General features: G+C 44.8%; 1 protein-coding gene across 1 annotated transcript in view; it reads left to right on the top strand.

Annotated features, from left to right (window-relative positions):
• ELMOD2 (ELMO domain containing 2) overlaps positions 1 to 20,470 on the top strand; it is a 909,722-nt gene that overhangs the window by 376,700 nt on the left and 512,552 nt on the right. Inside the window, 1 exon segment of the mRNA XM_044061619.1 lies at positions 13,156 to 13,285. Coding sequence (XP_043917554.1) covers positions 13,156 to 13,285 — 130 coding nt within the window.

The raw sequence follows: 20,470 nt of genomic DNA, 5'->3' as shown, positions 1-20,470 counted from the left end.
TTTAAGGCCGTCTTCACTGAGGCAAAAGAAAGAACTCTGTTAAAGCTAATTGTTTCTTACATTTAAGCATGTAATGCTTTAACAGCTTAGAGGCAAGCGCTGCATCTTGGTGTACCACATTAAATTTGTATATCTGACTGTATCTTTGCTCAAACTGTATTCTTTCATATAAACTGTCTCTGATGATCTCACTAAAATTAAAGCATGATTCATAAATTGATCTTTTGTTCTGATCAAGAACATAGTACGAAGTTTAGGTATTAAAATGGAAATATCTTAATCTGTGTCCAAAGCCTCTGTTGAGGTCTCAGTTGCAGTGTCTTTGGTGTCCAGTAAACGATATTTAGTTGGCGGGCATGCTTTTGATCTGTTTTCTTTTCCGTCCTTTCCTCAAAAGATAGGTCTTGAATCTGACCTCAGATCTGGCCATGGCCACTTCCAAGGTTTGGAATCTGTGCTCAGGCTCCTCTCCGTACCCATACATCATGTGAATAGACAATGGGTCTTGGTGCTCTGGAGAGCCTAATGTAGAATTTTAGTAGGATTTTGTCTTTTAAGTAATTCTTTACCCTTGCTTATCTCTGCATCCAACAACCTGGATGCTCAGTCGAGATAAATGGGTCTGAGGATAGTAACCAGGGGCTATATCTTACCATTCTATACTCCCCCATCACTTCAGAAAAGAATTCACAAAGTTTCACCTTCACAAAGTGAAACAGCCACTTTAGAAATAGGGAAGCTACTAAAAAATTGAGTGATCCAAGAGGTCCCACCCAACCAGAAAGAATTTGGAATTTACTCAAGATTTTTTTTTTTGATGCCAAAGAAAAACAGGGCATAAGCCCAATTTTGACTAAACAAGTTTGTGAAACAAACAGAATTCCAGATGGTCATGGTTCAGTCCATTTTTCCATTACTAAGGAAGGACAATTTGATGTGCTCGATAGGTCTTCTGGATGAGTACTGCCATATAAATTTGGACAGGTGCTCCAGAAAGTGTGTTTACTTCCAGCTGGGAACCAGTCACTTACAGTTCAGAGCACTGCCATTTGGTCTCACCACAGCCCCCGGATGTTCACCAAGTGTATGGCAGTGGTAGTAGCTCATCTACGACTGTAGGGTTTCCAAGTATTCCCATACTTGGACGACTGGCTCATCACTGCCCACATCAGAAATCTACTCATTCAAGCCAGGGACTCTTTGTTTCAACTCTGTTCAGACTTAGGAATCACAGTGAACTTAGTCCAGATAAGAGCCAGTTCGGTCTCTGGAATTCATCAGAGCAGCTTTGACCACAAGATCTCAGATAGCGAAGCTTCCTCCTTCACAGATCTCATCTCTTTACCAGCAAGCCCTACATACAACTTCTGTCTTACCAGAAGTTGCCTGCTAGACCAGTCCTTTATGTTTTAGGTTCCATGACTGCTTCAGTCATATTCGTGCCACTGACCAGATTTTATATGCATGTCCTTCAGTGGACCCTGGGAGTTCAGTGGTCAATCTGACAGACATCTGCAGGACAAACATCCATTGATGCCTTGAGTCTGCACTTGTTATTCAAGGGGACTACCTTTCATTCTACCTTTTCCTCAAACCACAGTGACCACATACACTTCCCAGTTAGAGTGAGGGTGAGGGGGCATTGTCTGGGAAAGACAATCCAAGACGTGGTCTCAGACAGACTGGGATCTTCACATCAATGTTTTGGAGTTGAGGGCAGGCCTCCTACTGTTACAGGCCTTTCAGGACTCTGTCTTCCATTAGGTGTGATCTCCATACAGACAGACAATATGGCAGTCATCTGGTATATCAGGTAACAAGCAGGGACTAAATCTTATCCTCTGTATTGAGAGGCCATGAGAGCGTGGCAGTGGGTGATATCTTCTCGTTGCTTTCCAGTTGCAGCACATATCCTGAGGAAATCCAACATTTTGGTAGACAAGTAGAGCAGATCCATCCTGATCCCTCACTAGTGGTCCCTTAATCTATCGATAAAGGAGCTGATTTTCAACTGTTGGGGACCTTTTTGCCATCTCTTTGCCACTTCCCACAACACTAAATGCAGCAAGTTTTTTTCTCTAATCCCCTTGCAAGTGGGAGTCACCTCAAGATGCTCTAAAGCATCCTTGGCTGTTGGGTCTCCTTTATGCCTTTCCCCTGATAGCTCTGATTCCAAAGTTTTTACAGACAGCATTTGCGATGAAGGTCACAGTAATTCCATAGCCCTTTTTCGGCCTCAACAGGTGTGGTTTCTCTTTCTATGGCCTCATCTAATGTACCCCCTTGGGTTCTGAGCTGTGACTCAGATTTACTTTTCATCCGCTGGGATTGCCTCATCCATACCCCTCGGTTGGGGGCAAGCCCCCCCATCCCCGAAATTATGTATACCAAGTCCGAGATTGCCGTACCTTGAAGAAAAGAGAAAATTCAAATAAATGGCATCTTGGACTTAGTATATATGCAAGTCCATTATTTTAGCCATTCATTCTCCTTATTTCGAGACACACACACACACACACACACACACACACACACACACACACACACACACACACACATACATATTATAATTTACATTGCCTTTTCCTTGGACAGGCAAACTTGTCTAAGTTAGCTTGTTCTGTTCACAGAGTTTTTGTGTAGGGGAGGAGCATGAGCACTAGATCCAAAGCTTGGAAGTAGCCGTGGCCAGATTCAAGACCCATCCATTGAAGAAACAATGGAAACAGACAATACAGATGTATTGTTGTGTGGAGTATATAGCTTTCATTTTTTGTAGCTTGGTAACTGAAGTCTAAATCATAACCTTATTTTTTCAGCTTTCATAGGGTGTATTTTCATCAACTTTGGCAGAGTTCTGTAGTTGGAAACCATTCTGTGCTACTAGTGAAAAATTTGAACAAACAGAGTTTTCAAGACATATGGACTTTGTACGTCCAAGCTGTACAGGTAACTCCACAGATACACATGCAGACATGCATACACTCAGTTCCAAAACTAAACTCCTGCAAAAGCATTCAGTCATTGCCATAAAGGCAAATACTATTGAAAAATTGTCATAAAGTTACTGCCCCAGTGAAAGTTCCCCACAAAATGGGATGCTGCTCCTACTGAAAAGTACCAAACAAATGAAATAACTGTAGACATAAATTAGTGCATTGTGTGGTTGTAGGCTAGGTGTAGCAGCCTCAAGAAATTTATTGTGCAGATTGGTTCTAACCTGCATCTTCAGTTCTCTTGATTCTTGTAGCCTAGAGCCCCTCTCACAAATCCCTTGATCTGAATTAGTTAACTTCATTTTATCTGCAACCTGTGGGTATAAGGATCCATATCGGATCTGAGCCGGCAACTTTTTTCTAGCATCTGCTCCAAGCTCCGAGCTCCTCCCCTTACCCATAATGCCCTACCATCTCCTATCTTCCCTCGGATCTCATTTGCCGTGCCTATACTCTGCATCGTGGTCTCCTTTGCTCTGAGCTCAGGGATAGTAAGTGGTATTATTTCTTGTATCTAGTGTGTGTTTGAGCTAATTTTTTCCCTTCCTCGCCTTGTTTAGTGTATTGCTTGTTCGTCTGTTTAAAAAAAAAAAATAAAAGTTTTGCAAACTTGGTAGAGTAGTTGTTAGGCCTGCCCTTCCCCTACCTGTGTTTGTGTGTGCTTCTTTATGGTAGGTAGTGTTTTTACTTTTGGGTGCAGGACTATGGCTGATCAGCCAAAGCCTGTTTTCAAGAAATGTACAGAGTGTGGCCATAAGCTCTCTCTGGCTGATGGTCACACTTTGTGTGTAATTTGCTTGGGAGTGGCACATTTGCCCACTCAATGTGCTATCTGCACCGGTTTCAATCCGAGGGCCCTTAGGGATCGGAAGGCCAAGTTAGTAGCCAAAGGCCTTCTCCCTGCTGCCATACTGGAATCTGCCTCGGTCTCTAGTGTTCAACCTCCCACCCAGACAGGGACTCAGCCTCCCTCCTCTTCTTCTGGTGATGGGTCTACTACAGACAAATCTACAGTCAGCGTGGCTGACAAGGAAAAAGAAAAAGATAAAGAAAGGTGTAGAAAGGATAGGGAGAAGAGAAAGGACAAACATCGCAAGAGATCCCTGGACAAGGAGCTCTTCCTTAGTCCACCTTTTAAGGGCACGAGGCCTGTTTCTCCACAGCTCCAGTCTCCTCGTTTCTCACCGGAGCCGTTGGAACATTCGGACCTGAGGCCTTCCACCACATTGCGCAGACTAGCCAGATCCGAGTCGGTGGCCTCTTCGAGGTCGACTCGGAGCTTATCAGACATGGACAGGATGATGCGGAGATTCATTGACCCAAATACAGATGGGAGTCTTGCCAGGCCCCTCTCCCTCTGGAGGGGGGACTTCCATGCCTTTTTTCCTCCCCATCTCTCCTTCCCCGATCTGTGCTTCGGGGCTCTTGGATTCGAGGATTTTCGGAGCTGGTAGCTCGGCACTGACGGTTCCTCCAACCTTGACTCCGGCTGTTACCTTGAGTTCCTCGGATCTGACTTGTTTGGATCTGAGTGACTCTCGGAGCCGCGGACAGGGAGTCTGACCCGAGGGAATGGATTCTTCGGCTCCGACCTTTTTGAATCCGATCCATTCCCTCGGATCGCAGGCTACCCTGGCTTCAGCTCCGTTCCCCGCTTCAGATCCGGGGAGGGCATCTTCCTTACTGGGTGCTAAGGAGGTCCGCTCTCCCTCGGCCTTCGAAGTAGTGGAGAGAGTTCTCTCCCAGGGATTGAGACACCAGCCCATCCCCTCGGATACCACCCAGGCCCCCCTGGATTTGGCAATGACTCCCTTCATTCTGTCTCAGGGACAGCCCGTGCCAGAGGATCCCCAGGTTAATTTCCCTGAGGAAACCCCTGCGGCTTATGAATCCCCTTCTGAGAGTCCCACTGAAGAAGTTCACCGTAAGCGCAAGTGCAAAAGGAGGCACTTGGACCCCCCCACCCTGAGTCCCTCACTACGGACACTGACTTAGATGAAGGAGAAGGTTCCCCCAGGTCACCTCCCACACATACCTCCCAACCATACCGAATTACTCCGATTTTACCGTGTTTTGGGGTCCAAATGAAGGGGTGCCACGATTCCTGAGTGGCACCCCTTCATTTCCGATATTTTGCTTTATTATTTTAACTTTTTCAAAATATCGCACTGTCGGAGCTGACGTCATCACGTGCATGTTGACGTCAGCTCCGTCAACACTACCAGCCAGTCGGAATTGAGCTCTAGGAGCTCACGCCATCATTTCCGGCTAAATGTGAGTTGGAAGTTTCAGTTTATATTTGTTAACAGCTTTGCAGACAGTTCCGGCTAAATGTGAGCAGGAAGTTTCAGTTTGATGGCAGCAAGCAGAATGGCCAGATGGCAGTTGGGGGAATTACACGACTCACAGAAACGGAGAATGGCTGGCAGGCAGTTTGGCTGTTTCAGGGAATATACAAGGAGCAGAGAATGGCAGGTCGTTCAAGCAGCTCAGCTGTTTCAGTTTGGCAGGAGCAAAGAACGTTCAGGCAGCTCGGCCATTTCAGTTTGGCAGCTGCGGAATGTACAAGGAGCGGAGAATGGCAGGTTGTTCGGGGACTACAAGTAAGGAAGTTCTGTGTGTGTGTGTGTGTGTGTGTGTTCATATCCAATTCTCTATTACACTGAATATACTTTTGGTACAGTAGCATTAGCCCCTGCTGCACAAATCACATAACATCAGCATCATGTCCATAACTATGGAAATAAACACACTAAGCAGAGTCCCATGAATCAAAATGAAAGAAAGCAAACTAGAACCAAATAATAACAACATATATTAAAACATGAATGTAAACATAAAAGTTAAGAAAGAGTAAGAAAAAATGGAAAAGATAAACTGTACACCATTTATTTAAATCCCTTTCACCTCTTATTTATATTTTCTCACTCAGCAATCAGACAAACTCACAGAAAGAGCTAGACACTCTAAAGGATATATAAAATTCATCCTGCACTTTCTTTGAATAACAGCAGTCTGAAACTCCCACTGACAACACCACAGCCAAAACAGACAACGTAGAAAATATTGTGTTAAGGATACACATATCACAATACAACACACATCCTATCCTAGCAGTATTGCTCTGTTAATTCATGATACCGCACCATACCTGTTTTCTTATGTTCCATACCATGTATTGCTGATCACTTGAGCATACCTTGTTGCACATTTTTAATACATTAACATATGATTGAATACATGTTTATTATATTGAAACCATACATTTGGCACAGGTTATGGCTGGCAAGTGAACACTTGATCAACCCATTAACCCAATTAGCAATTTTAAGCAGACAGTCAATCAAGTTAAAAAAATCAGTCAATAACTAACATGAGTCCTGTTAGCCACATGACATAAAAAGAGAATAGAACGATCTTCTTGATGGAAGCAAGCCCCTTACATTTCCCAAATGTGTGACTGTAATCTCTGAATGCCTAAAATGTTACATAATCACCTCAAGGCCTGTGCAGCACAGAAGGAAAAATGACAGTTTTCAGTTGCAGTGGTCATGAATGGAAATGGTTATTCTGTTATCCTTTCAATGCAATAACACTTTTTGCAACATTAGAGAACTGCAGTTCATTCATTTGTAATTCCCATGGCATAACTTGTAGTCCACTATGTTTGAATAAATGTCTGCCAGGGGCAGCCATGTTGCCATATATGCAAACCTAGATGTTAACAGATATACACACACACACACACATATGTTGGATATTTAACACTAACCACTACCCCTTAAACATATTTTCAAATTGCTTGTGTTTTTCTAGAGTTAAACCCCTTGCTTGTAAAATGTAAATGCTTTATCTGCTTTTGTTTCTAGAGCAGGGAACTTTGACCACTTTAGTAATGAGCTCCATAGTGGAAAAATGTTCAAACAATAAATTTAAAATGCACTCTGTCTAGCAAGTGTGCTGTATTATACAAGGAATATAACTTAGAAAGGTGTATCAAAGAAAAGAACACAAGTATGTTTCTTGTTTTGTGTGCAAGGGGCCAATTATTTGAAAACAGCCCGAAGGTAATCTTTATCCACTACTGGCCAGATGCATTTTCTTTGGATGTGGTGTGGGTTTCAATGCTGCTTCAGTGAATGTGAGTTTCAAGGGCAGAGAAGTTTTAATGCCAAGTCTGTTTTCATTGTGAGACAGTATTGCTTTGTTTATCAGATGTCTATTAGGGTTTGTGCATTGATGTGCTGCAAAATGTAAAAATAAAATACAAATAATCATTGTAGAAGTAAAGCAGTATGCACACATTAATGTTTATGGTAAATGGGGCGAAATAGCCAGGTAATGGGACATTGTAATGGCTGCAGGGGGACTCTGGTGCCATATTATGGTTGTCTGTCCTTCAGTTTGCATTTGAAAGTTGGTTTCCCACAATTCCACTGGAGTGGGTGGGGTTATGTAATTGTGCATGCAAATTAGATGTTAATCAGCGTACAGATTTGTACCTATTTTTCATGGGCCTTGTCCAGATTTATAGTGTTTCCAGGTTGAGAGGTATGCTCTCGAAGACGTCTCCTTCGGAGAAATTATGGAGATCCTCCGCCAGACGGGAGGTTGGTCAGTCCCAAAACCTTCTGGGGATGAGTCAGTGTTCCTGGAGGCCTTTGGCATGGGCCCATCTACTTCCTGGGTGTCCCCGCCAGTGGACCCCTTGGTGGATCTCATCACCACGAGGGCATGGAAGGAGCCTGACACCATAGAGCTTATCGCCAAACGCCCTGACAAGGTTTTATCTCCCCCTTCCGACAGACAACCTTGGTCAAAAGGAGCCTCAGTTGATGCTATGTTGGTTGCAGCCACCACAAAGAATGAACTAGCACAAGAGAGTTCCTCAGTCCACCCTCCAGACAAGGAGTCCAGGTCAGTGGATAGGTTTGGGAAGCGTGTCTATTCCTCAGTGACCTATTCAATCCATTCGCTGAATTATTTGGTACATGTGATCCGGCTTCAGCAAGACCTTGCTTTGGAATTCGCTGAGTCGCCCCCAGAGTCTTTATCGTCGCAGGACAGACAGTTATTCTCGGCGAAAATGTCTACTCTAAAGTCAGTCTCCAACACGTCTATGTGACTCCTTTCCCATGCCACGGAAGGAGCATCTAGGGTGGCTGGGACAGGCATAGCCATGAGGCGTCATTCCTGGCTCAGGTTGTGTCAGTTCACGGACCCTTTCAAGGTGTCGTTTATCAACGCTCCCTATGACGGTTCTTCCCTTTTTGGGAAGACAGTACGTGATACACTTGTCCAGAGCGAAAAGGACGGGAAGACTTTGTTTGCCGTCAGGATCCGCTTCTCTAACCCTCAGCGGTCCTTCTCTAGGAATCAAAGAGGGCAGAAGAAGATGTGGTTCTGAAAATCTCAGTTTTCCTGGGATTTTCAGGACAACTATTCCCCCAGAGGCAGAGGGGGACAGGATCAACACCGACCCAGAGGTAGAGGGGGTCCCAGGAATTTTGGGTCTAGGGAACATTTTTTTGATAGACCCGTTCAGCAGCCCTGAGGGGTTGCCCGAATATCCTACTCTGGAGGCAGTCGGGGGAAGATTGTCCTTACACCCAGCGGCATGGGAGTCCATTATGACAGATCGCTGGGTGTTGCAGATAATATCCAGAGGTTACCCTATCCCATTTGTTGCCCTTCCAAATATTCCAAAACACCTCCCTGATGTTCCACCCGTTCACAGGAAGGCCGCAGCTCTAGAGGTTTCAAAGCTGCTTCTCAAACGAGCCATCGAACAGGTCCCCCCCCCCCTATCATTCCAGATCAGGCATCTACTCAAGGTTCTTTTTGGTGCCAAAAAAGACGGAGGACCTCAGACCCATTCTAAACCTGTCAACATTAAACCTGTCTTTAGCCAAACAGAAATTTCGGATGGTCACCCTACAGTCCATTCTACCTTATCTCCGAGAGTGTGACTGGATGTGCTTGTTAGACCTCCAGGATGCTTACTACCACATCAAAATACACAGAAGCTCCAGGAGGTTTCTGCGCTAATGGCTGGGAGCCAGTCATTTTCAGTTCAGAACCCTACCCTTTGGTCTCACCACAGCCCCAGGGTGTTCACCATGGTAATGGCAGTTGTAGCGGCTCACCTGAGGCTTCAGGGTATTCAGGTTTTTCCATACCCGGACGGCTGGCTCTTCGCTGCGCCCAACAAGCATCACCTGTGTCCCGAGATTACTTCATTTGGTTGCCAGATCTACTGGGAACTACAGTCAATGTTCAGAAATCCCAATTGCGACCAGTACAAGTTCTAGACTTCATTGGGGCACGGCTAGAGACTTTGCAGATGAAGGTATTCTTAACTCCAGACAGGATCTTACACCTCAGGTGCCACATAGCTCAGATAGTGAACTCCAAGTCTCCAAAGGTGAGCGAGGTTCTCCGGGCTTTGGGCTCCATGGCTGCCGCCATATCAATTCTCCCTTGTGCGTGCCTTCACATGCGGGTTCTTCAGTGGACTCTGGCTGTTCAATGGTCTTGGCTAGACCTGCCCATGGAATTTCCGATCAAGATCAGTCATGTCTGCGGGACGTCTCTTTTTCGGTGGTTAAGTTCACCGGAGATATCAGAAGGACACCTCTTCGCGTCATCTCCAGTCCAAGCCACAGTGACCACGGACGCCTCCCAACTCAGGTGGGGGGGGGGACACTGTTTGGGAAGGACAGTCCAAGGCATGTGGTCCCAGTCAGAGACCAAGTTGCACATAAATGTTCTAAAGATGAGGGCTATGCTTTTATCGTTGGAAGCCTTTCACACTGTCCTCCCTCTCAGATTGATTGCAATTCAGTCAGACAACATGTCAGTTGTCTGGTATATTAGCAAGCAGGGAGGAACCAGATCCTACCCCCTATGTCGCAAGGCCATGAGACTGTGGGAATGGGCAATCTCCACAGGTCGGTTTCTGATAGCAACGCACATCCCGGGGTGCTCCAACATTTTACCGGACAGATTGAGTCGGGCCATTCTGATGCCGTACAAGTGGTCTCTGAAACAGTCAGTAGCGGAGAAGATCTTCCTTGCATGGGGTCAGCCTTGCTGCGATCTCTTTGCATCTCCTTCCAACACGAAGTATAGCGAGTTCTTCGCTCTGATTCCCTCACCAGGGAAGCCACTCTAGTCCATGCTTCACCCCCAGGGTTCTGTATGCTTATCCAGTATTGCCACTCATTCCGAAGTTTCTTCAGAAAGCTTGCCGAGTGTGGTGCAAAGTGATCCTCATTGTCCCGTTCTGGCCTCGTCATGCGTGGTTCCTATTCCTTTGGTCTCATCTCTTAGCTCCCCCGTGGGTTCTGGATCCCTGCCCGGATCCTAATCTACCATCCATCGGGGGCCCATCCGCCCGATCTGGGCAGCCTCAAGCTGACAGCCTGGTTGCTTCAGTTCCGTTAATTGCCAGGACTCCCGGTCTTTCATCCCCAGTAAAATCCATTCTGGTGGCTTCTCTTAAAGATTCCACTAGGAAACTTTATCGCAGTAAATATAAACACTTTTCCATTTAGGCCTCACTGAGAAAACTAGATCCCTTTACAGCTCCTGTTCCAGCGGTGTTGGATTTCCTGTCTGGCATTTTTCAGCAAGGAGATAGTTCCTCCACAGTGAAAGTACAATTGGCAGCCAATTCCAGTTTTCATGTTGGTGAAGACAACATTGCCTTAGCCTCCTCTAGGCTGTGTAATGCTTTTCTTAAAGGTACTTTTCTGTTACGTCCACCTGTCAAGGATTCAGTGCCTCCTTGGGACCCTACTTTTGTTTTACAGGCATTAGTGGCTCCTCCTTTCGAACCTGCAGCTTCGGTGGACTTGAAATTTTTGTCCTAGAAGACCCCTTTCCTAATCGCCATTACATCTGCTAGGAGGGTTTCTGAGCTTCAAGCTGTGTCTGCCGTGATTCCATATTTGGCCTTCTACAAGGATAGGGTCTCTCTCCATACTAATCCTTTCTTCTTACCCAAAGTGGCATCTGAAGCAAACATAAACCAGTCCATTAATCTGCCTGTTTTCTTTCCTAACTTCCAAAATAAAGGTGAATACAAACTCCATTTGTTAGATGTTCATAGGCAGCGTCGTTTTTATCTTCATAGAACGAAATCTTTCCGCAAGACTGACCAATTGTTTGTTTCCTTTTCCAAAGCATTTATGGGAAAAGCTATTTCTAAAGTTTCTTTGGCCAGATGGATCACTCTTTGTATTTCATATGCCTACAAAGCAAAAGGTTTATCTCCTCCTGGTATTGTTAAGGCTCACTCTACCAGGTCCATGGAGACTTCTGCTGCTTTTTGGTCTAGGGTGCCTTTGGACGACATTTGTGCAGCAGCGACCTCGGCCAATTCACATACCTTCATTTAGGTTCATAGGTTTATACTAGGCTATCTGCCCTAAGGCATTTATAAGCCTAGCCCAAATTATTGTGGCTTACGCTTATATCGAAAAATACTGTGCCCATTAGTTTGTTGGTGCTGTTGTCCAGCAGTGACCCAGAGATGATTCCCGGGGTAAACTGCATCCACCCCCATCCACAGGTCACCACTCTTGAACAGTCAGCGCAGCCTGCTCTGCCTCATGGACCGATTTTGGATTCAGATGTTATTAGGAGTAGGATCCCATTACAAATTAGATCTGATTTCCAGGGGTGGAGCATCCTTTGGCTTTGCAGTGCTCAGGAGTATCCTTCCATAAGGGCCTCCCAGGATTGGAGTAACTGGGGACTCTGTCCCACAGGTTGCAGATAAAATGAAGTTAACTACTTCAGATAAAGAAGTTGTGTACTCACCATAACGTTCCAGCTGAGTAGTTATACTTCATTTTTCTGCAACATTCCCTCCCCCCGGACCTTGTCCTATCTTTTCAGGTTTGGTTCATTGGGCTGAGTTGTCTATGTTTTTAGTTGCAGCAAACCCGATCTGAGGGAAGATAGGAGATGGTAGGGCATTATGGATAAGGGGTGTAGCTCGGAGCTTGGAGTAGATGCTAGAAAAAAAGTTGCCGGCTCGGATCCGTATATCCACAGGTTGCAGAAAAATGAAGTATAACTACTCAGATGGAACGTTATGATGAGTACATAACTTCTTTTTAAGATAAGTAGCCATAACTTTCATTTTGCCTCCCTGCTTTAGGAAGGGAACAGTTTGCAACAGCCATATAGATATTTGTGAACTGATGATTGCATTTTCTTCTACAGTCATGTGGCCATCGTCCACTGTTTTTTTTTTTTCTTTTTTGGTGTAGCTATGCTGGATTTATATTGTCTTATTGCAGGCACCAGTGCTTCAGCCTTTTGGTCTACAGTGCTCTCCTTTTCCAGGCATTATTGCCTCTGCTGTGACTTTGATAGTGAGGTCTGTCTTGATAAGACTGTGTTCGGGAAATTGAACTTCTGATTGTGTTGTCATGTTGTTGTCTGGATCCTTCCACCCTGTAGGCTTAATGCTTGGGGATCATTCCAACCATAAGACCCAGCTAAGAAGGTCCTCAGTGTTTGAAATTACTGCAGCTCTAAAATAGTCTGCATGCTGTGTGTCTTTGTGGATACTCATAATTATCTAATTAAACTGTGGAAGCATTAATGTCTGCAGTATGACATTATAAAGCCAGTCTGTGAGAGTTACTCCCCTGGTGGGCCATGTTTACCTTTCAGCGCTACCTGTGGATGGGCAGCGCTTCCTACCAGTCAAGTCTGTAGGAGTTCCTGTAATTTGGACAGGTGTTGCTTGTTAGCAGTGCAGTGCCACATGGTCTTTATTATTTTCTCTTTTGCAGTAAAGTGCTTGCTGGTGGCCAGCGGATAAACTGGTAGTTGCATTCATTTATGTAGTTATTGTGTTATGTCACAGGTTCTGCCATCATGGTCATGTGGCTATCCCTGAAAGTTGAAATGTCAGGGAAGGTGATGCAGAAGTCTAATTACTGTAAAATTAGAACAACCATATGATGCATCAAGTAGGGACATCTTGTAAATCATCTGGTAAAGTAAGAATGTGCTGGCTATTTCTGTAAAAATGGAATGCTTGCAGATTTACAAAAAAAAATTTCTGATGCTTTTATATAACTTAGTTTATTCATTATATTTGTTTGGAACCTCATTCTGATTATTGTTTGTGTTCTAGCTTTAAATCAGATATTCAGGTGTGTTTGCTTCAGATAAGAGGTTATAAGAAGCTATATTTAGATGTGGAAAATATACGCAAGCAACCATATGATGCTGATAACAAAGAGCATGAGGACCAGTTGTTGAAGGTATGTAGAGTAAATATTTCCAGTTATTTACACTGCTTGTTGTACTAATGAACTTCTTGAAAGCTTGTAACTGTTTTAGTAATGACAGCACTGGTTGGCTAAAATGTGGATTAAACTGAAGTCACTGTTGTAAAAATTTGCATCAAAAGCACCTGACACTATAGCACACTGAGGTAAAGCCCTGACTGTGATCCAGACTGTCCAAGTTTGAGTAGCAGCTCAGGGACTGGAAGGGCGGGGTTGGGAAGGATGGGAGAATGTCTTACTGCTCTCCCATCTAGTGGGGAGGAAATAGATTCCCAATGGCAATACTACTCTCATGCAAGTGGCTTACATGACAGGGTCTCTCACTAGGAAGGCATGGACCTTGCTTTGCCAAACCAGTGATGTTAGCCTAGGGCCTATACAAGCCTAGCCATAACAATTCCTTGGCTGTTGTGTGGGTGAGTGTGTGTGGGTGAGTGTGTGTGGGTGAGTGTGTGTGGGTGAGTGTGTGTGTCTGTCTGTGTCTGTCTGTGGGTGTGGGTGTGTGTGAGGGTGTGAGGAGTGTGTGTGTGTGTGTTGGGTCACAGTGGGTGCGGGTGGGTGAGTGCGGGTGGGTGAGTGGGTAGGTGAGAGTGGGTGTGTGAGGTGTGTGAGGGTGAGTGCGTGTGTGGGTGGGTGAGTGCGGGTGCGAGTGTGGGTGTGTGAGTGGATGGCTGTGTGTGTGTGTGTGTGTGTGTGTGTGTGTGTGTGTGTGTGTGTGTGTGTGTGTGTGTGTGTGTGTGTGTGTGTGTGAGTGTGGGTGTGAGAGTGGGTGTGTGAGTGGGTGTGAGTGGGTGTGAGTGTGAGGTGTGTGAGGGTGAGTGCATGTGTGTGTGGGTGAGTGCAGGTGCGAATGTGTGGGTGTATGAGTGGGTGGCAGTGTGGGTGTGTGTTGGTGAGAGTGGGTGTGAGTGTGAGAGTGGGTGTGTGTGAGAGGGTGGGTGAGTGCATGTGTGGGTGGGTTTGGGTGCAAGTGTGTGGGTGGGTGGCAGTGTGGGTGTTTGTGTGTTGGTGAGAGTGGGTGTGTGTTTGTGTGTTTGTGTGTGTGTGTGTGTGTGTGTGTGTGTGTGTGTGTTTGTGTGTGTGTGTGTGTGTTTGTGTATGTGTGTATGTGTGTGTGTACGCGCATCCATAGAACATGTAGGAGATTCCTGTGAAGTGGGTCTTTACATCAGCCACCAGGGAATAGGGTTAAATTCATAACAAAAATATTCCCATAACCAACGAACTCAGTAATGGAGTGCAAGTGGGAGTTGTGCTGAGTAGCTCCCTGACCAGGTTTTTGTGTTGGGGGAGGATGAAGCCAGACCCTCAGGCTGTAGAAATGACAAGACTCTCCTATGGCAGCTGGACAGCAGAATTGAGCATTGGCATGGAGATGCACTCCTCCATGCTGTCTTGGTGACCATCCTTTGTAGTTATTTTTCACTAAGGTCCAAGGGGGCCCCTTACCTCCAAAAGTGAATGGGCATGAAATGTATCAAGTCTGCTCCCATGCTTCTCATGAATGGACAATGAGACACATGGAAGGAAGAATTCATGGTCAGCAGGCAAAGAGGGGGGAAACACCTAAGAAGCAAAAATATGCATCAAAAGAGAGATTTTTTGTTCTAAAATTCATACAGTAAGATAGATGATGATAAAGAGACTGCATTCATTGTAACTTTGTGGCACAATAGGGAAAAGGCAGGTTTGAAAAAGTTGCAACTTTTCTCTTTGTATGCTTGCTGTTTCTGTATGTATACTTACTGAGTTGATACTGTTTTGAAATCCATTAGTATCTTTCATTTTTAGGGAGATATGATAATATGCTGGTTTTCCTTAGTCATTCATCACAGCTAGGTAGACTGTATCTGTAACTATAAAAGAAGCTGTTTGTCTAGAAAAAGTGATGCAGTCCTCATGGACAGCTAGTCCCTGTCACTTGTGCCGTATCCTCCAGCTTCTCAGTTCATGCATTTCCACCACTGAAATATGATCTTACTTGTCCATAAAATCTGGAGCTGTGTCCACTGTATGGTTCCATTTCTTTCTTTTTTCAAAGAATGCTTGCGTTTTTTGTGCATTTCTGTCTTTCTATGACTTCTGGATGGTTTCAGTTTAAAATTAGTTTTTTATTAAATTGTATTTTGTCCAGGGCATTACCTTTCTCAAAAGGAGGGAGCATTTTTCCTGTACTGTTACACTTCTGGTAATCTTTCTTTCTTTTCCTATATCCACGTAGTCAGTGGAAGCCTGCCTTTGATTATACAACAGTTTGGGCTATTGGATGCACTCCTCAGTGTATCGCTTCATTTTTTGACTGCACACAGAGGATCTGACCTAGTACTTGGCAGTCTTCTGAAACAGATGTAAAGAATGACATCTTCCTTGTTTTGTTTTGACAGGCCGCCGATATCCAAAACTGCTGAAGACGCTTCTCCTAAGCCAGTCGCCAGTTCGCCGGTACTCAGTGAGGTGCTTTTGCAGCCCCTGATACCTGCTACTTCTGATTCGCAGGCCTCTACTGAGACCCATTCGAAGTCCGGTATGCCACGAGATACTTCAACTATGGAACCCGCTGATCTCTACCTTGGATGGATTGGGAGCCGCTGTGCAGGCACCGGCTTCTAAGGGTGTATTTAGGCCTACAGACTTGCATATTAAATCAACACCGCCTTCATTACTAAGGCCTAAATCTTAATCCATGTTTAAAAAAAACGACGCCCAGGCCACATGCTCAGGCCCCTATGCCTAAAAAACAAATGATAAAAATGGCTGACGATCTAATTAATCTAATCAGGGGTAGTCAACCCCCCCCCCACACAAGAGGCCTAGGGCTGAGCTTGATTATGAATCTTCTGATCAGGATTCTTTTTCTTCTGATTCTTCTGATGATCTGGATTTGTCCTTACCTACTTATGAGGATTCTGATGCAGAGGATTCCATTCCCTCTGCTTCCCCTCCTGAGGATTTTTTTTTTTTTGGGGGGGGGGGGGACTTTACATACTTTAAGGGAGCATTTCCACTGGGAAGGCCAGGAATTTTCTGATTCAAAAAAAGAGGCTTAGGGATTTCCTTCTTCTACCTCAGCATAGGCCTTTGGCTATACCTCTTGTACTAGACATTGTTGATGATGTGTTCTCGGAATCCAGTTTGGCCCCTGATTCCCTGCCTCCAGCTCCTAGTAAACCTGACAGATACTACAGGGTTCCTGAGTCCCACAAGTTACTTTTCAAAAATCCTGTTGCAGATCCAGAGACTATTTCTCAGGGGCCCAAGGGCATTAAGGCTTCTACTGCTAAAAATCCTACCCCTTCTGATAGAGACTCCAGGGCGCTGGATAGATGGGGTAAAAAGGTTTATACCTCTGCAACCTTGGCAATCAGAGCTTTAAACTGCCAATTTCATATGTTAAAATATCAACAGCATGTTATTGGACTGCTTAAACAGAAAATTATGATGATTCCTGACTGTGTGGAAAATAAAGACTTACAGGATTTAATGCATTCTGCTGAACAAGTTGGAAAACATACTTTGCAATGTGGTTTTGATTCTTTAGAGGCCTCTTGCAGGGCTGCTGTTACTGGGTCTATGCTTAGAAGACATGCTTGGCTTAAGGAGCAATCTTTGCCTGATCATGTTAAAGCTGCATTGTTGGATGCTCCTTTAAATCAAGACCGCCTGTTTGGCAGTAAGGTTGAAGAAGTTCTTTAAAAGGTGGAAGATAAAGCTAAATCTATGCAAACTGTTAAAGATTTTTTACAAGTACAACCTCCAAGATTTAGTAGGCACTGACCTACTAAGAATTGGTCCTTTCCAGTTCCTTCCAGGTCCTCTCAAGCCAAACCAATACACAGCAAAAACACCAGGTTTTAGTCCCAGGGAACTCTCAAAACTAAGCAGTGGGGGGCCTCCACTTCCAAATCTGGAAATAACAAGACACCACAAGTTCAGGCCCCTATGCCTAAAAAACAAATGATAAAAATGGCTGAAGATCTAATTACTCTAATCAGGGGTAGTGACCCCCCCCCCAAGGCGCCTAGGCCTGAGCTTGATTATGAATCTTCTGATCAGGATTCTGTTTCTTCTGACTCTTCTAATTACCTGGCTTTGTCCATACCTACTTATAAGGATTCTGATGCAGAGGATTCAATTCCCTCTGCTTCTCCTCCTGAGGATTTTTCTTTTGAGGAAACCTTACATACTTTAAGGGAGCATTTCCACTTGGAAATCCAGGAATTTTCTGATTCAAAAAAGAGGCTTAGGGATTTCCTCCTCCTACCTCAGCATAGGCCTTTGGCTATATCTCCGGTTCTAGACATTGTTGATGATGTCTTCTCGGAATCCAGTTTGGCCCCTGATTCCCTGCCTCCGGCTCCTAGTAAACCTGACAGATACTACAGGGTTCCTGAGTCCCACAAGTTCCTTTTCAAAAATCCTGTTGCAGATCCAGAAGCCATTTCTCAGGGGCCCAAGGGCATTAAGGCTTTTACTGCTAAAAAACTTACCCTTTCTGATAGAGACTCCAGGGCGCTGGATAGATCGGGCAAAAAGGTTTATACTTCTACAACCTTGGCAATCAGAGCTTTAAACTGTCAATTTCATATGTTTTTTCAGAATGTCTACAGCATATTTGTCAAATATCAACAGCATATTATCGGATTGCATAAACAGCAAATGATGTTGATTCCTAACTGTGTGGAAAATAAAGATTTACAGGTTTTAATGCATTCTGCTGAACAAGTTGGAAAACATACTTTGCAATGTGGTTTTGATTCTTTAGAGGCCTCTTGCAGGGCTGCAGTTACTGGGTCTGTGCTTAGAAGGCATGCTTGGCTTAAGGAGCAATCTTTGCCTGATCATGTTAAAGCTAAATTGTTGGATGCTCCTTTAAATCAGGACTGCCTGTTTGGCAATAAGGCTGAAGAAGTTCTTAAAAAGATGGAAGATAAAGCTAAATCTATGCAAACTGTTAAAGATTTTTTACAAGTGCAACCTCCAAGATTTAGTAGACACTGGACTACTAAGAATTGGTCCTTTCTAGCCCCTTCCAGATCCACTCAAGCCAAACCCAGACACAGCAAAAACCCCAGGTTTCAGTCCCAGGGGACTCTCAGAACTAAGCAGTGGGGGGCGTCCACTTCCAAATCTGGAACTAGCAAGACACCCCCCTATGGTAAACAGTCTCAATGACAATTCCCAAGCACTTATCTTTTGACCGCCCCTTTGGGGGGAAAGATTGCTCTTCATGAAAAGAACTGGGAACTCATAACCCAGGACAAATGGGTTTTAAATAGTGTCCCAGGGATACAGATTTCATTTCCACACGTTGCCAACACCAAACGGGTGGCCAGACCTGCCCCCAAATCAGTGGGCAGAGGCTCAAAAACAAGTACTTTCCCTCTTAAGCATGGGGGCTATTCAACTGGTACCAGAAGAGGAAAAGGGACAAGGTTTCTATTCCAGGCTTTTTCTGGTACCCAGAAAAGACAAATCATGGCGTCCAATCCTGGACCTGTCTACTCTAAATACCTTTCTGGAGATTCCAAAATTCAAGATGCTGACTCTTCACCTATTACTTCCTATGCTAGGCAAAGACGCTTGGTTGGCAACTCTAAATTTAAAAGAAGCATACCTGCACATCCCAATCAGGGAATCATGCAGAAGATATCTACTCTTCAAAGCAGGCTACTTGCATTATCAGTTCTCTGCACTGCCCTTCGGCTTGTCTACTGCACCCAGGGTATTCACAAAGTGCCTGGCTCCAGTTATTGCTTTTTTCAGGTAAAGAAATATTCAAATATATCCATACCTGGACAATTGTCTAATTCAGGCAGAAAACCAGGGCATACTTTTCAATCATTTGGCATTTGTAAAAAGGGTTCTAACTTGTCTGGGGTACACCATAAATGAAAAGAAATCACAACTGGTACCCTGTCAACAGATTACATTCCTGGGTGCAAGCTTGAATACAACTGCCCAGATGGCCTTCCTCACGCCAGAGTAGCAAATTCATTTGGTAACTTACTTCAAGCAAGTGGCCACAAAAACCCTGTTATCTGCAAGACGAATACTGCAAGCCTTGAGGTTCATGGCCTCCTGCATTCTTCTAATTCCATATGCAAGACTGCATATGAGGAAACTACAGTGGTTTCTCAAAAGTCTATGGAGTCAACATTGTCACAGCCTGGAAACAATGATTCCTATCATACCTTGCCTACGCCTGGAGTTCCTATGGTGGGCAGAGGCCTGCCACCTAAACAAGGGACTACCATTCACACTACCCCCTGCCACCCAAACCCTAACTACAGATGCATCAGACTATGCATGGGTGGCTCACCTGGCAGGGAAGTGCTTTCGGGGCAAATGGAACCCAAATCAAATGCACCTACATATCAATCAAAAAGAAATGTTAGCTGTACAGAATGCTCTGACAGCCTTCAAGGACTGCAATTTTCCAGGACAACTAATGGTAAAGACGGACAACACCATGGTTATGGTACATAAACAAGCAGGGGGGTACACATTCCTACCCCCTCTGCAGACTAGCCATGGCATTGTGGAACACAGCCTTGAGCTACAAGTGCACCTACAAGCTCAATTCCTGCCAGGAAAATTAAATACACTGGCAGATGGACTAAGCAGAAACCTCATGGACCCACACGAGTGAAACTGGAACCAAGGATTTTCAACATGTTGACAAGCGAATGGGGCAGCCCAGACATAGATCTATTTGCCTCCCTCCAGAACTACCAGTTGAATAAGTTTTGCAGAAGGACTCCCCACAAACGAGCCTGGAAAGTGGATGCTCTGTCCTTCAGCTGGAAAAACCTATCAGTCTATGCCTTCCCCCCACTGCCGCTGCTCTCCAAAGTTCTACTAAAAGTCAAACAGGACAAACCAGTGATGATTTTGATTGCTCCAGACTGGCCACGCCAACACTGGTACCCCCTCATGCGCAGTGTGCCGCAATTATTTCCATGGCACCTGCCTCAGATCCCTTCCCTGCTGTCTCAGCAGGAGAACCCAAATTCTGCACCTTCAGCTTCCAACATTTAACCTTGCAGCCTGGCTAATCACTTAAATTCATCCTTATCCCTCAGCAAACCTGTGATGGATGTCATTTTGGAGGCAAGGAGACCTAGTACTAGAAAATCTTATGCTGACAAATGGAAAAGA

This window comes from Protopterus annectens, chromosome 2.part0 (assembly GCF_019279795.1).
Source record: "Protopterus annectens isolate FY-2018-M chromosome 2.part0, PAN1.0, whole genome shotgun sequence".
Classification (NCBI taxonomy): Eukaryota; Metazoa; Chordata; order Ceratodontiformes; family Protopteridae; genus Protopterus; species Protopterus annectens.
This window is presented reverse-complemented; position numbering and strand designations above follow the sequence as displayed.